At 40.5% G+C, this 14,693-nt stretch overlaps 2 protein-coding genes across 2 annotated transcripts; one reads left to right on the top strand and one right to left on the bottom strand.

Annotated features, from left to right (window-relative positions):
• Positions 1–1,685: 1,685 nt before the first annotated feature.
• On the bottom strand, positions 1,686–6,194 carry BRIX1 (biogenesis of ribosomes BRX1). The gene is made up of 10 exons (XM_005151997.3): positions 6,039–6,194; positions 5,182–5,293; positions 4,808–4,851; positions 4,176–4,246; positions 3,754–3,803; positions 3,583–3,656; positions 3,419–3,469; positions 3,013–3,114; positions 2,351–2,479; positions 1,686–2,071 (listed from the first exon to the last, which is right to left on the bottom strand). The coding sequence occupies exons 1-10, from the start codon at positions 6,171–6,173 to the stop codon at positions 1,802–1,804; spliced, it is 1,038 nt and encodes a 345-aa protein (XP_005152054.2). The 5' UTR covers positions 6,174–6,194; the 3' UTR covers positions 1,686–1,801.
• A 68-nt stretch (positions 6,195–6,262) lies between these two features.
• Positions 6,263–13,963, top strand: RAD1 (RAD1 checkpoint DNA exonuclease). Its single transcript, XM_005151998.3, has 5 exons — positions 6,263–6,475; positions 8,706–8,814; positions 10,984–11,242; positions 11,586–11,684; positions 12,089–13,963. The coding sequence occupies exons 1-5, from the start codon at positions 6,281–6,283 to the stop codon at positions 12,267–12,269; spliced, it is 843 nt and encodes a 280-aa protein (XP_005152055.1). The 5' UTR covers positions 6,263–6,280; the 3' UTR covers positions 12,270–13,963.
• The last annotated feature ends 730 nt before the right edge of the window (positions 13,964–14,693 follow it).

Genomic DNA, 14,693 nt, shown 5'->3' with positions numbered 1-14,693 from the left:
TTGGATGAAGCCTTGAGTGGCATGGTTTAGTGTGAGTTGTCCCTGCCCATGGCAGGGGGGTTGGAACTAGATGATCTTGAGGTCCTTTCCAATCCTAACTATTCTATGATTCTATGACCAGTGAGTTGGACTTGATCATCATGAGTTCCTTCCAGCTTGATACTCTGTGACTCTTGTATTAGACTATGTGAACTGAGCAGACACTTGTATTCACCATTCTTTCCCATCAGATGGCACACAGACCACCTTGTTACAGAGGTGACACTTAATTTCCCTTGTCCTGCCAGGTGGGATAACATTTAATTTAGCACTTAACAAGTCAGCTTTCTCTTGTGCCAGCTGTGTCTGTTCAGCACCAAACCAGCAGAGGCTGAATCCAGCAGAGGAATCAAATAGAAAAAGAGCACAAACAAGACTCTGGAACGCAGAAGCTGGGGGCGCAGACAGGGAGACAGCAACAGCACTGGAAAAACCAGAACATGAGATCTGAAACTGGAAAGCAGGATAAAGACAGATAATGAAGAAATAGCCACAGGAAATAGCGAAGTAACCTTTGTTAACATCAGACAAGAAGTTTCTTGGAATCAGCCATCTGAAGACCATTATAGAGAAATTCTCACCCAATTATTTTGTCTGGTTGGAGGCTGATGCCCTTGACTTTCTGCAAGAGTAGTTTTACACTCCTTTCCCCAGCTTAAGAGAATAGTAACTCATTTAACTGCATCTGGCAAAGGGGAAGACTTCCAGACAGTAATTTCCTGAAAGATTTAAGGGAATACAGCCCCAAATTAAAGCTGACTTCACCTTGCAGCTCTGAAGCAAGTAAACTGTCAGCAGGCAAAGAACTACGGTGAACCAAACTCCGTATTTTCTGCTGCTCATGAGTGTGCCGCATTTAGAGTACAGACATTACCCGTAAGAAAAATCAAAGCTTTTGGTTGTAATCACTTTCGAACAATAGTGGAAGCTTACTTGCTGATTTTATATGGAAAACATCTGTATGGACTCACAGAACCTAAACAGCATACAACTGAACCAAGAGGACAGCATTTTTGTAAAAGTTTGCTGTGTGTCTGAGAGTGTAAAAGTATGGAATTCTGTGCTTTTAAAGCACTGTTGTAACAGAATCATGGGCAATTCTATTTCAGGCTACTGAAGGTGTATAATTTTGATATCAAATCACGGGTAGCATGTACCTCTTGTAATAAATTTGGTATCAAGAGCTAGAATCCTGTTAGCCTGCTTCTCCCCTTTAGCTACATTTCAAGTTCTCAGAATCTGATTAGGTACAGGAGCTATCACAGGCAAAAGCAGCAGATTTTTTACTATGAATAAGTAATGGCAAGGTCACAAACACCTGCACTCCCTGGGAATTATGAAAATTAAAAATATTACCACCACTCCCCAAGACAAAATTCCAATAGTTCAAATTTCTGAGTTTTCTACTACTGTCAGACTAGGAAAGCTGGCTCTTGAATTCATTCATTATGAGCACCAGTGACTACCCAGTTATTTTTAGTTTGTACATGTTGCAGTGAGCTGTTTCCCATAGGTCTTCAAGTATAAGAGGCCAATTCTCAAACGCAGAAATATTTGGAGTGTCTCATTCTCTTTCCCTGTTCCCTGGCTTGTTTTTCAAAATGCACAAACCCCTCAAAGAAATGAAGACAAGAAATGAGTCAAACTTACCCTAATAAAATGATACTCTGTTTACTTAAAACTGAAATTGTTAGTTTTGCCTGTAAAAACAAGTAAACAACAAGTATTTACAATATTATGTAAATATAACTGGTTTCAACATTTAAACCGATGCCTCAGTTCTGAAAAGCTTTTTCTGCTTCTTCCTCTGAATTTTGCGTAGCTTCTTTTTATCTTTAACAATTGGCTTTGACTCTGGTTTCACAAGCTGTATTTCCACTGGCTTTTCTTCAGCTGGAGTTTCAAAGACCACTTCAGTGGGATCTTCTTTAATAAGCACCTTACTGTCTTGTTTCTTAATCTTTTGTACTTCCTTCACATGCTGTTTCTCTCTAAACTTAGCTGCCACTGACAATCTTACCAGGCGTCGATGCTATGAAAATAAGAATTTGAATTTCATCAGGTTTCAAATAAGCAAAATGGAAGAAATCAGGTATTAAAGAAACAGGTGGTAATTTCTCTGCTTAATTGTCAAAATCCTCAATGTAATGCCATCTTTTCATTGACTCTGTTAACAAATTAAGATCAGTAGGGCACTTTTGTTCTACAACAGATTCCAAGGAGAGATATGTAAGATTCTCCTGCACAGACTACATATTGGCTTTCAAATTAATTTCTAAATGAAAGGGAAGACGAAAATAAAGCTGCTTACCATATTTGGGGACTGGTAATGGGGATTTTCATACAGAGTTGGTCCTCCAAAACTACCTTGGAAGATTTTTATGAGATTCAGGACAAAACGAGGCCCAATTTCTACTAGAGATGCATCTTCTTCTATTATCTGAAATAAGAATACTTTCTTCATTTATAGATCTAATCGAAGTATATGACCATGTAAGCACCTTGCATATGGTGATACATAACTGAATTTAAATCCAAGATACAATGCCACTGAAGCTGATAAGCTAGACACAATTCTATATATAAAGCAGTTCTTCAGCTTCAAGCAAGCCATTAGAGTAGTAGGTGCTTGTGAAGCTTCCCTTTAAACACTAAACTCCAGCACACTTTGGATCAAAACAGCAAGTGAGGTTAAAAGGCAAGCAAAGCTTAGGCTTCAACTAGTACTTGCCATGACTGAGACAAGTATCACAGAATCACAGCTAGCAGAACAGAAGCTGAAGTACACAGCACTTAAACCAGTTCTCTCTAGAACTACAGAAGTTATTTTAAGACACTAAGATTACCTGCTGCAAGCACTATTTGCTGGCATATCCTTACAATAAGGATACTTCTCATTTCACTGTAATTGGTGGATTTGATATGAAACTACTCCACTGAGCTCCTCCTGAGGAGCTAAAAGAGACCACTTACCTGGTAATTCCGAAACCAGATCCTCTCATCCGTGACAGTGAAGGTGAAAACATGATCTACAAAAGGCTGACTTTTGGGGTGATACTGCGGTGTACTAAATATCTGTAATGAAAGGCAGTATTTCTTATTATCTGTATTTAAAGACACCCAACATAAATGGATCATGTTTAATTAATTTCAGTTTTCCAAGATCCCATTCCCAGGTTACATTTCAAAACTCTAAACTCATGAAAAAGTGTCCCCATTAATTTAAGCACATGACCCTAATGCTTTGCAGATTTTCTGCAAGTTTGTAAGTGTAAAACTACTACTTCAAAAAAAAAAACCCACTTGATATTTTAAAATATTTTGCCAAAAAACATTTCCAATGAGGAAGGCACACTGGACAGCAGAACTACAGACTGACCTGAATAAACAATTCTTTTAGCAGGGCATAGTGTGGCTCTTTGTCAAATATCTAGAAAGAAAAAAAGTAATTTTACATACAAAGCTAAATGCAATAGCTATGAAAAAAAAAAAACAAAATGAAATACTCATTGAAACACTCAATGAAATAAAACCTATACTTACTGGATCAAAAGACAAAAGGGGCCGTGAGCCCCTGAGGCAGTTTCCTGTCATCTTCAATTCAGCCAATGTGTGAACTACAGTGATTTTTTTAAAAAAGATCAGTTTAATACTTACATAAAACTGTATAAAAAGAAAGTAAAAGTCCAAATGCAATAATGTTAGACAACTTACCATTTTGCACTAAGAATTTAGCTGAGGGTCCCTGCGGTGTATTTGAAAGCCTGCAGAGGGCAGGTGGTGGGGAAGACAGAAAAGAAAAACGTTAACAGCAGCCAAAAGGTACACTGGGTTTCTACAGTGCACTCCAACCACTCATTGCTATAATGAAGTAGTTTCAGTTGCTTTTCCAGCATTACTGAGTTGCTTTAACATACTTACAAATACTTGCTTTGTGAACATCTTTCTAAACTGCTTCTATAGTCTACAAAAGCTGGTCATGCATTGTAAACTTGCACTACCTACCGAAGTGCAAGATTAGTACATATTCAACTAACACTACTTCATACATCTTCACTATTGCAGTAAAAAACTTCAGCTACAAGGAAGCATCCCCAGCTATATAGGGAAATGCAAGAAACATAGCATTTCCTTACCACATATAGAGATCCTGCTTCTTTTTGGCTTCAAAAAAGATGCATTTATTGCAGTTTTTCATTTCACACACCTATACAAGATAACCAAATTAGCTGTTTACAAACTTCTGAAGATGTTTTTAAAAAACTTTCCACATCTTCCCCCCCTCCAAAATATTAAGTTTAAAAGCTAAGGTCTCATCTTAATACTGATCCCCATTTTTAAACTGAAGCACTTGTCTAGTTGAAAAATCTCATATATTTATTCCCAGGAGTAATACCTTTATTAAAGCTACAAACAACCTGTAAGGTCTCCAGGATATAAACATTAGAGCAGGGGCTGTGAAATTTAGTTCTAGTTTCAGAACTATGGACATCCTACGTGGTTTGGCCTGGCTGGATATTTGTTCCCTGCTGTCCCCAGGTATAAACTGTAATATATCTTTCACGTACATTGAAAAGCACATTCTGCTTTACTACTTCATGTCAAATATATATGTTTAATTGAGGTTTCATTAATCAAAACTAACTTCCTGTTTTAACATGAACACTTTCTGAGTATCTGTAATTTTAATTTATGAAATTGGTTGCCCTTTTTTCTTGTACATTGGATTTCCAGGGAAAAAAAAAGCATTGGTTAAATCCTGGATTACCTCATTAATTACAAATAACTGGTCTTTACGGTCCATTTTAGTATCTGGAAGACAAAAACAACATTTAGAAGGCAAGAAAAACAACTTAACACAAGCAATTCTTTCAGCAGTTATTTCTTCCTTTTGCAAAAAAAAATACTGCTATAAATTAAAGATTAAGAGTAACTATCAAGTTGTTTCACCATAGGAGCCATTTTTCAGGAAATATTAAGATATAATGACAACTGCTGTGTTTGTTGGCGCAAAAGGGGTTTGTTGTTTCAAGTATAAGTTCATCAAACCAGTTATGCACCACATTTTTTAAAAAGCACAGGTTGTTAAGAGTTCTTGGTTTAAAACTAATCTGAAAAAGTAAATTAGGAAGGATGCTTCACCTGCTTTAGAATGAGGCATCAATGTCCTCAGGTCTTGCATTAGGTGCCTTGTTCTGAAATTAATGCCACGAGAAGAAAAAATAAGCACTCGTTCCTTGTTCTTCCATTTACCCTAGGAAAAAAAAATAAAAGACACAAAAGCTAAGCAGGTTTCCAGCCTTAAAAGTACTACAACACAGCAACACTAAAGGTTTGAACTCTAATTACAGAAAAACACAGCAAGAACATTTGCTATTAACATTACCTGCTCAATCCGGACAGAATCACTCTTGCAGCAGAACAGAACACAGGAGCCTATGTTTTTACATTAAGATCTGTCATCTATTCTGCTAGTATGTTCGCATAGAAAGCTTTTGATTCATACAAAACATGTAAGTACTCCACATGCACTGCTTATTCTCAAAAGTCACCCCCCCCTTCCCTACCACAGAAGCTGAGCTGCAGCCTCAGAGCACAATTCAGGTGTTCTACACTTAAGCATGTGATGAGATCTCAGACTTCAGTGCGCTACTTTTTGGGTTTATTTTAGACAAACAGCGAAAAAATTACTAAGCTCCCCTCAGGACGGTTCCCAGATGAGAAGGCAAAATTCCCATCTACTTTTTGGATAAAACAGGACTATCCAAGTGTTCAAAATACCTCTGAGTATTTAAAATTCACTTTCAAGTGCATCATAGCATCGCAGAACGGTCCGTGTTGGAAGAGACCTTAAAGATAATCTAGTCCCAACCCCCTGCCACAGGCAGGGAAAAACCATCCACCAGAACAACGCTCTTCTCGTACTTTAACACCATAAGGAAGCCACGCATCAGACCCTCCAACCCGGCCGAGCAGTGGGTCCCCGGCTCCCCGAGCACCTGTGACACCGGCGGTGGGATGCTGTACTCCTCCGGAGCCGCCGAGTCCCCCGGCTCGGCCGCGCTCGGCGCCGCCTTCGCCCGCTTCGCCGTCCGCTCCGCAGGGCCCACACGCTTCCTCTTGGCCGCCGCCATTTTGGGCACACCACGCAGTGCCGTGCTTCACTTCCGCCCGCGCTTAACTTCCGCCCGCGGTTCAGCAGTCTTTCCGCTTCCGATGCGGTGGGGGGGAGGGGATCGGTATGCCGCTGACGGCGCAGCCGGCCGGCAGTGCGGAGACGTATGTGTTGTCCGCCAGCCTGGACAATGCCCGGCACCTCTCCAGCCTCCTCAGGGCCGTCCACTTCCAGGACCATGCGACCTGCTTCGCCACGAACAATGGGCTGAGGGTGACGGTGGAAGATGCCAAGTGCATCCAGGCCAACGCCTTCATCCAGGTAGGATGCTGCAGACGCCGCCTGAAACCATAGGGAACCTTCATCCCTGTCTCATAGTAGAGGAGGAGCGGAGGACCCCGCTGACAGGGCGGCACGGCAGCGGGAGCCGTAAGGGAAGCCCTGTGGTCACTCCTGAGGTATCCGGGCTATGGAAGGGAAGTGAGTTCTGTCCTCTTTGAAAGAGACCACGAATTCAGACACCCATCTGCAGCACGTCGGCTGGGCTGAGCTGAGAGCTTTCAGCCGCAGGGCTCCATAACAGTCTGTTCCTTCTACTCTGTGGTTCTGCCTGTGCTTAGTCCGGGAAAGGTGCTCGGGAGATTACTGTAGATGGAGGATCTCACCTATCCTTATCCATAGCAACTTTAAATAGCAATCTAAGTGACTTAACTGGTATTTGATAGGGCATCTAGTATAAGATCAAAAGCAGCTTTGCTTGCTCTTCTGCTGCCTTTTCTGTAGCCATGACTGCTGGCTTTACTTTTAATTTTATTTTTTTAAGGTGCACTTTTATTTGTAATTCTTTTAACAATGGTTTACTTTCCAAGTGATTGCATTTGTTTTTATTTAAGGCATATCTGACTTGTAAATGCTTTAAGGACAGGCATTGTGCTGGGTCCTGTTTTTTAAAGCGTGTGTCATACTGGGGATGTAAATGGATAGGATGAGGTATATTTCGTTGTAGTAACTCAAACCTTACTTTACCATTCTTCTGTCTTTCAGCATCGATGTCTTTGCTGTCTCTGAAACTACAGTCTGAGCTGTGTGTAGAAAGGGAGAAGCTTGAGTCTCCTTGTTCCTGCATCTCCCCTTGCTTTCTGCTGCTCTTTGCTGCTCAGTCCTTCTTTACACTAGTGCTGCATTTCTTTGGTTAGCTTTCTGCTATTTGAGTGCTTCAAGCTGGTTCATGAACCGGCCAGCATGGGCTACTGAAAGCTAAGTAATGGGCAGGAGCAGAGGAACAGTGACTGGAGGCTCCTCTGGGAGTGTTGAGGTGTTAAGCATAGAATAGTTTCTGTTGGAAGGGACCTGCAACAATTACCTGACTGCTGATCACTTCTGGCCTGACCAAACACTGGTTTGGTCACTAGCACTGGTCACTTATGGGCTGCCCAAAAATGAAAGCCTGTTGTTAAGGGTTTATGACATTGTCTAAATGTCTCTTAAACACTGACAGCCTTGGGGCACCAACCACTTCTCCAGGAAACCTCTTCCACTGTTTGACCTCCCTGTTGGTAAGAAAATGCTTCCTGATAATCCAGTCTGAATCTCTCCTAGTGCAGCTTTGAACCATACCCATGTGTCCTGTCACTGGGTACCAGGGAGCAGAGCTCATGGCCTTTCTCTTCCCCTCCTAAGGAAGCTGTAGGAGATCAAGGAGGTCACCCCTCAGCCCACTTCTCTCCAAACTAGACAAGCCCAGAGCCCTCAGCCACTCCTCACAGGACATTTCCTTCCAGTCCTGTCACCAGCTCTGTTGCTCCTCTGGACACATTCAAGACCTTCACATCCTTTCTAATGGTGGGTCCTAGCAGTGGCCACAGTGCTCCAGGTGATACGGCACCAACTCTGAATACAGAGGGAGAATCACCGCTGCTGACCAGCTGGTGATGTTGTGTCTGATGCACTCCAGGATTGGGTTTGCTCTCTTGGCTGCCAGTAAAAACATGTAACAGCTTGTTCAAAAGTAGCCCAGGTCACCCTGCTTTGCTTCCAAGATACTGTATTCTTTCTCTTACTACAAAGCAGCTAATGCCCAGTAGCAAATGAGGTAGTTTACCCCTATCAGGCTAGTCCAAGGCACATTCCAGCACATGTTTCAATGTTGTGAACTCGCTATTTTGTTCCATTCTTCCTTATTTTTATTATTTGAATGTTCATGCTGGGAGTGAAGAGAAGTCATGCAAGTGTTACATGTGATATATTTGCCTGAAAATTTCAGCTCCAGAAGCAGGCAGCTTTAGGCTTTAACATTTGTAGTTTGGTTTTGAACTATGAAAGGGAAGTGTTTAGGTTTTCATGCTTATGCCAAGCTACTTTGTTTCAGCGGTGTGCTGATTTTGTTTTACTAATTTTGAAGTTGAAGACCTATTGTTTTTAATTGATGATTGTGTTACCTTGTAAGAATTGCATTGTATTGCACTGATCTCTGAAAGTGAAAGCACTGAGTTTAAGGAAATAAGTGTAAATAGTAAAATTGCAGAAAATTCCCTCTTTTCATCTCTTACAGGCAGAAATTTTTCAGGAATTTGCTGTCCAGGAGCAAACAGTGACATTCCGGATCAATTTGTCTGTTCTTCTTGACTGCCTGACTATTTTTGATACCAGTTCTTTGCCAGGTATGGTGCATATTTACCTTGACAGTGTATGTGCATCACATGTACTCATGTAGTGAAACCTGTACGTAGGCCTACAGAGACTTCCAGCCTTGGCAAAAAGTCTGACCTCAGCTTCAGTCCTTCTGAGTATGGCAGCTATTGCAGCTAAGTAGGATCCCTAAGCTAAAACAAGCGTGCACTGTAATATGTCTCTGTGATACTGTTGGAGCAGCTGAGAAACAGGGGATTCTTCCTGTGAAGATAATGTTTCCCGGATCTGTGTAAGGCACAAAAGAACTGCTGATTTTGGGAGAGAACCATTTTGTGGCATGACATCCAGTGCACAGCCCCAGTTTGTATCCTAGCTCCGGTTGGGACTGAAGGTCCAAATAGTTTCTCTTCATAAAGAAACATGTCAAGTAATTTGTTCAGGCATCTCTGGCAAGTTGGGTGATGTTTAGGCTGGAGTTGTTAGTCTAAGGCCAATACTGTGCCTTAGGACTGACCCATGCTGCAGCTGCCTTTCCTGTTGATCTGTTTTCAGTCTGGGGCCCAGACCATCCACATAACATAAATGCAAACATGTGTCCTTGTGCCCTGAAGGGAAGAATGTGGGCACAGCTGGCAGAATAGTTGGTCTGCAGCCCATCCAGGGTAATTAGTAAGGATGTAAAGAGCACAGTCCTTTAGTAAAGGACTGTGCTTCACTCTGTCACCTGCTTTTAAGTGGCCAGCAGGGCAGGCTCAGCCTCAGGCTAAAACTACTGCTTGGGCAAGGGGGCAGCCTCTTACCAGAGCTGTCACTTTGAGGTGAAAAAGCAGGAAAGCTGTCAGTGCATCTTAAGGCCACCGGGGATCCGCATTAGCCTTACAGGGGACTCAGGCTGACTAAATGCTGTGAGCTGCAGCAGAAATCAGCACACTGGAAGACAGTATACACATAGCTTGGAGTTTGTCTTAGTAACAAAAAAATTGGTATCAGCTTTATAATAAATTTTATCTCTTCTCCAGTATTTCTGTGGTTTGTGCAACCCTGGAACATTCAGAAATACTAACAAGCATATTAACAAGGGATTAGGACATGTTCTGGGCTTGAAGTCTGCATGGGTTCCAGGTAGCACTGTGCTGTTGCTCCCAGTGGAATAGCTGTTATGTTGCACCTTCCATTCCTTCCCTTCAGGCTGCACCTGCATCTATTTTGTGAATATTATTTCCAGCTAAATGAGGTACTGAGGAATTATACTTGCCTGCAGTCTCACAAATCTGCAGCTGGATTGGGTAGTGCTTCAGGTGCTGTATACACACTTCAGTTTATCAAGTGTGTGAATCACAAAAATCAGAAAGATTCCAGTATTGATCCTTTTTGTAGTCTTTTAAGTGACAGAGGTGCATGGGAAGCTGCCTTCACGATTATGTGTACAAATGTTGAATTACGTGAACTGATCTGTTTAAACAGAACAAAAAAAAAGCCCAGGTCTTGGTGAATTTTATTTCCTGTAAATTACTATTTTCTTTTTCTTGGTGGTTATTCAAAAATTATTTTCACAAACAAAATAACTACATACTAGCATGACTGTAAGGAAGCACTGTGTACTCGCGTGTGGTAGAGTGATACCATGACAGGTTTTTTGGGTAGTTCTAACATTGCAGCTGTGTGTTGAACTCAGCATTCCTCTGCTGTTTCTGTTGTGATTCTGACCTAAAGACCTAAGTCAACTATACTAAACAGCACCCTGATTTTGGGAAACCAAATGTTCAGATTATGGTTACCTAACAAAATATAATGCAGGCTAAACTTTGTTAACTTCAGTTTGGTTTGCACAAGTAACAAAAGTAGTAAAGAAAGATGATAGGAGCCAGAGAAAGCCTCAGGACCATAGAGGATTTTCCAGTGCCAGTTATGTATTTGTAGCATATCCAGCTTCATTGTCACAGCTAGTGTGACCTGTTTGGCACATGACACAAATAGGATTTCAACTGGCATCTACAGACACATAAATTCATTTTGCACTTTGTGTGGTCCTTAGGAGGTTGCATTAAGCATGCTACATTGGTCTATTGGAAGCTGGACCAAACATGCTAAATCAAATGGATCTGTGCCCTGTATAGCAGTAAAATGTGAACTTTCTAAAGTGATCAGATGTGCTAGCTAGCTCTCTTGAAGAATGTAAATTTCATTCTCTGTTTCAGGAACATCAACAGCCCTTAAGATGTGTTATCGTGGTTACGGTTATCCCTTGATGCTGTTCTTGGAAGAAGGAGGTGTAGTGACAGTGTGCAAAATAAACACACAAGAACCTGAAGACTTGTTAGACTTCGATTTCTGCAGCACGAAAGTTGTTAATAAAATTATCCTGCAGTCGGAAGGGTTACGAAAAGCATTTGCTGAACTGGATATGACCAGTGAAGTTATGCAGATTACCATGTCTCCAGATAAACCCTACTTCAGGTACTAGAAACTGTGCTTTCAACTCAAACGTTCATACTTGGCCTCTGTTGGTAAAGACTGGAAGTTTTCAGGGTGGAGAGGGAGGGTGCTATTTTAGAGTACTGCTTTATTTTAAGAAGAATTGTGATGAGTAATATGTAATCAAACTAACATAGTAATGAACACATTGACAACCTGGTAAATGTGACACTGTTGCAGACAGTTTAGCATTTTTAATTAAATAAACCAAAACAGCCAATAGTGTTGTATGAAACAGCCATTGAGGTATTCAAGAGAACTGATTCTGATGAGTTTGTAGAGAGCTGAGGTCAGGTATTTTGAGATGGTGCCTTTTGTCTTCCAGGTTATCCACTTTTGGAAATGCTGGCAGTGCACATCTGGACTACTCTAAGGACTCTGATTTGATAGAAGCATTCCACTGTAACCAGATCCAAACAAACAGGTTAGGAAGCTTGTGATCAGTGCCCTCTGTGGAATATCATGTGTTCTAAACTTTTTTTGTTTCTTGTGCTTTTCTAAACGCACATGTCTCAGTTTTAAACTTTTCTTGCTGGAAAGTTTACAAAAAACTTTTTTGTGTTACTGTATTTAATTCACTAGTGGCAAGGAGGGAAATACTTCCCATCTGATAAAAGCTTGTGCTTGTGATCAAAAACTATGGAATAGCAGTGCCTGTCTGATGTCATTACCAGAAAAAGATCAAATTAGCATGTTCCCAATTTTTTTTCTATTATTCTAGTTAATTTTTGTTATTCTAGTTTTTCTGTGGCTTTAACTGGGAGTAATGTTTCAGCTCCTTTCTGAATAGCTTATTTCATTCATATGACTTTTTTTTTTTCACTGCAGGTACAAGATCTCTTTGCTTAAACCATCTACGAAGGCATTGGCTTTATCTTGTAAGGTGTCCATTAGAACAGATGCTCAAGGTTTTCTTTCACTGCAGTATATGATTAGGAATGAAGATGGACAAATCTGTTTTGTAGAATACTATTGTTGCCCTGATGAGAATATTACCGAAGAGATGTAGGTGTGTGGTTTTGGTGTCTGTATTATATTCATGGATATATAAAATAGTATATTTTTCTATAAAACTGAGTAAGAGCTGTAAAGATTAATGAACTTGATATTGTAAGTTTTTTAGCTATTCTTTTTTATTACCTCGCAAACATTTCTTAGCCTTGACTCAAAAAACTGAGTCTGAAAAAGCAAATAGGAGAGCTGGTTGTCTCTAGCCACTGATACCAGCACAGATGTTGAAGTGGTGTTCATGTAATGCGTTGCTGCTTCTTACAGTGTTCTGCAAGAATTTTTATTTGTGTTTTGTTTTTTTTCTTGTCTCTGGCTTGTTCTAAGTAATTCCACAGGGGAAAATCTGAATACTTTCTGTATTTTAGCCAGTTAACTTTTAGTGACTTAAAAATAAAGTCAAATCCATATTGAAAGAGGATGAGATTTTCAGACTGATTTCTTAACAGCAGTAGGTGGTTTCTTTCTGGCAAATGCTGACATGTTTTGCTGGTAAAGACACTAGACTCCTCATCTTAATTAATTCTTAATATAACTCAATTCCAAATAATTTCATCTGATACCAATTTACCCTTTTGCCTGCAGTACTGATGTTGAACTTGTAAACTAAGTTAGAAGCCAGGATTTACTTATGACTGTTCTGGCAGTACTGTTGTTTTGTATCTAGTAATTCATTACACAACCACAAGAATGCTGCTGCTGAAGTGTTTCTGTATGTACATGTCCCAGTTCCTATGCTGCTACTCTCTAGTAATGCTGTTATGAATCATAAAGAGAGGGAAAAGTTTCATATTTGAAATTATTTGTGAAATTAATTTACTTTCTCAGTAGACATTTTCAGCAACAGGAGTAACTCCTAAACTGCAGTAAAGGAATGTCTGCTTGTGTCCCATGGACTGCTGTATTTGTATCACTGCTAAAAACGGACCCATCCTCATACTCACTGAAAAGGGAGTGCAGTTTCTGGGGAGTTTTCTGCAGTGGCGAGCTTTGCAAAGATGTGAAGTAGGTTGCACTGAGTCAAAAGTTGTGCTTCTCTTTTCACATCTTTCTGTTGCAAACAACCTGCTCAAAGCAGGAGGTCTACTGAACCAGATGGGTGTTGGAACCACATGCAGAGACTGCAGATCACACTGCAGGAGACTGAAGTCCCTCTACCTTGCTGCCATGTGATGGCATCGAAGAGCCCTGTGATCTGTGGGTGGTTTCTAAAGCTGTAGACTGTAGTGAAGTTTTGGTTTTGTCAGAAGATGAGGTCCTATTTTGCACATGTGAAAACAGCATGTTCATATGTTACCAAGTTGATTGCTCCACAGTCCAATAGAATCCGAGTTCTTTGGGTTTATTTAAGTTCAAATGCTTTTGTTGATCATTTTTTGTCTTTTGCTTATGTCAGCAAGAGTGTACTTTGAGAGCCCACAGTCTTAGCAGTTCACTTTTATTGTCTTCCATGCAGATCATCCATTTATTGCAATAAATTTTACATTTGAAAAACAATCACATCTTTGAACTACAGGACTGATAAGGATACGTAGTAATATTCTAAATTACTCTTAATTACTGTCTATGTTTTGAATTTTCTTTTGGCTTATTGTGTTGGTTTCCTCAGTGAAGAAAATGTGTTATGGTCTCATTGGGAGTTATAAATACATTATCCCAGACTATTGAGTGGTAAGAATGATTTACATAATCTCTGAGTGGCAAGATAAAAATAAACCAGAACACATCACTTTCTTAGTATGGTTTATTTTAGAGTATCAGAGTTCCTTGTATTGTGTTCAAGGACATTACTGTGGCTTAGCATTGGTATTTTTATGTAATTGCCTGCAGATGTACTATATTACATCTTAAAATAGTGCTTTAAAAATCTGTCCTGTGATCTACCAACAGTGGTCATGGAAATAATATCCTAAGTAGTTAGAACACCACAAAAATACCAGAAAGTAACTGTTGTGTGACTTGTCGTAATTCAGATTTTGCCCACTTGTTTTCTTATAAAATGGTACATGTAAGAATTACTCGTGTAAACTAACAGCAGTTCCTGGAGGTGAGAACTGCAACCAGCATTTTCCACCCAGGTTCAGTCAGCTGTAGGAGGTGCTGCCTGGCTGCTCTGACATCTGGGGCTCTGGTCAACCCACATCCAGAGGCTTCAAAACTGACGAGAGACATGTCCTCCCAATATTCTGGTTTGTGCTTTTCAGAGTAAAAACTGACCTCCAGTCTTCCAGAAGGCTTCTCTTTTGTTCGACTGCCCACAGGCCTTGGGTTCCATCAGTCTGCTAAGATACTGGAAGACAAAATAATGCCTCTGGCTCTTGGTCCTGACCATCTTTATGCAAGAAAAGGTTAGTGGTGCTAATGCTAATGTTAACCTCTTTCCTCCCAATATGTTGAGAAGTTCTTATGTCTCTTTGGCTTCCAC

Source organism: Melopsittacus undulatus, chromosome Z (assembly GCF_012275295.1).
Source record: "Melopsittacus undulatus isolate bMelUnd1 chromosome Z, bMelUnd1.mat.Z, whole genome shotgun sequence".
Lineage (NCBI taxonomy): Eukaryota > Metazoa > Chordata > Aves > Psittaciformes > Psittaculidae > Melopsittacus > Melopsittacus undulatus.
Note: the sequence above shows the minus strand (reverse complement) of the source record. Positions and strands in the feature narration are given on the sequence as shown.

Coding starts and splice junctions, on each gene's coding strand:
- RAD1 (XM_005151998.3), top strand. CDS start 6,281: ATGCCGCTGACGGCGCAGCCGGCCGGCAGTGCGGAGACGTATGTGTTG. Junction 8,815..10,983: donor TGATACCAGTTCTTTGCCAG/GTATGGTGCATA, acceptor TCTCTGTTTCAG/GAACATCAACAGCCCTTAAG. Junction 11,685..12,088: donor AACCAGATCCAAACAAACAG/GTTAGGAAGCTT, acceptor TTTTCACTGCAG/GTACAAGATCTCTTTGCTTA.
- BRIX1 (XM_005151997.3), bottom strand. CDS start 6,173: ATGGCGGCGGCCAAGAGGAAGCGTGTGGGCCCTGCGGAGCGGACGGCG. Junction 4,852..5,181: donor GATGCCTCATTCTAAAGCAG/GTGAAGCATCCT, acceptor TTTGTCTTCCAG/ATACTAAAATGGACCGTAAA. Junction 3,804..4,175: donor AAGCAGGATCTCTATATGTG/GTAAGGAAATGC, acceptor TGCCCTCTGCAG/GCTTTCAAATACACCGCAGG.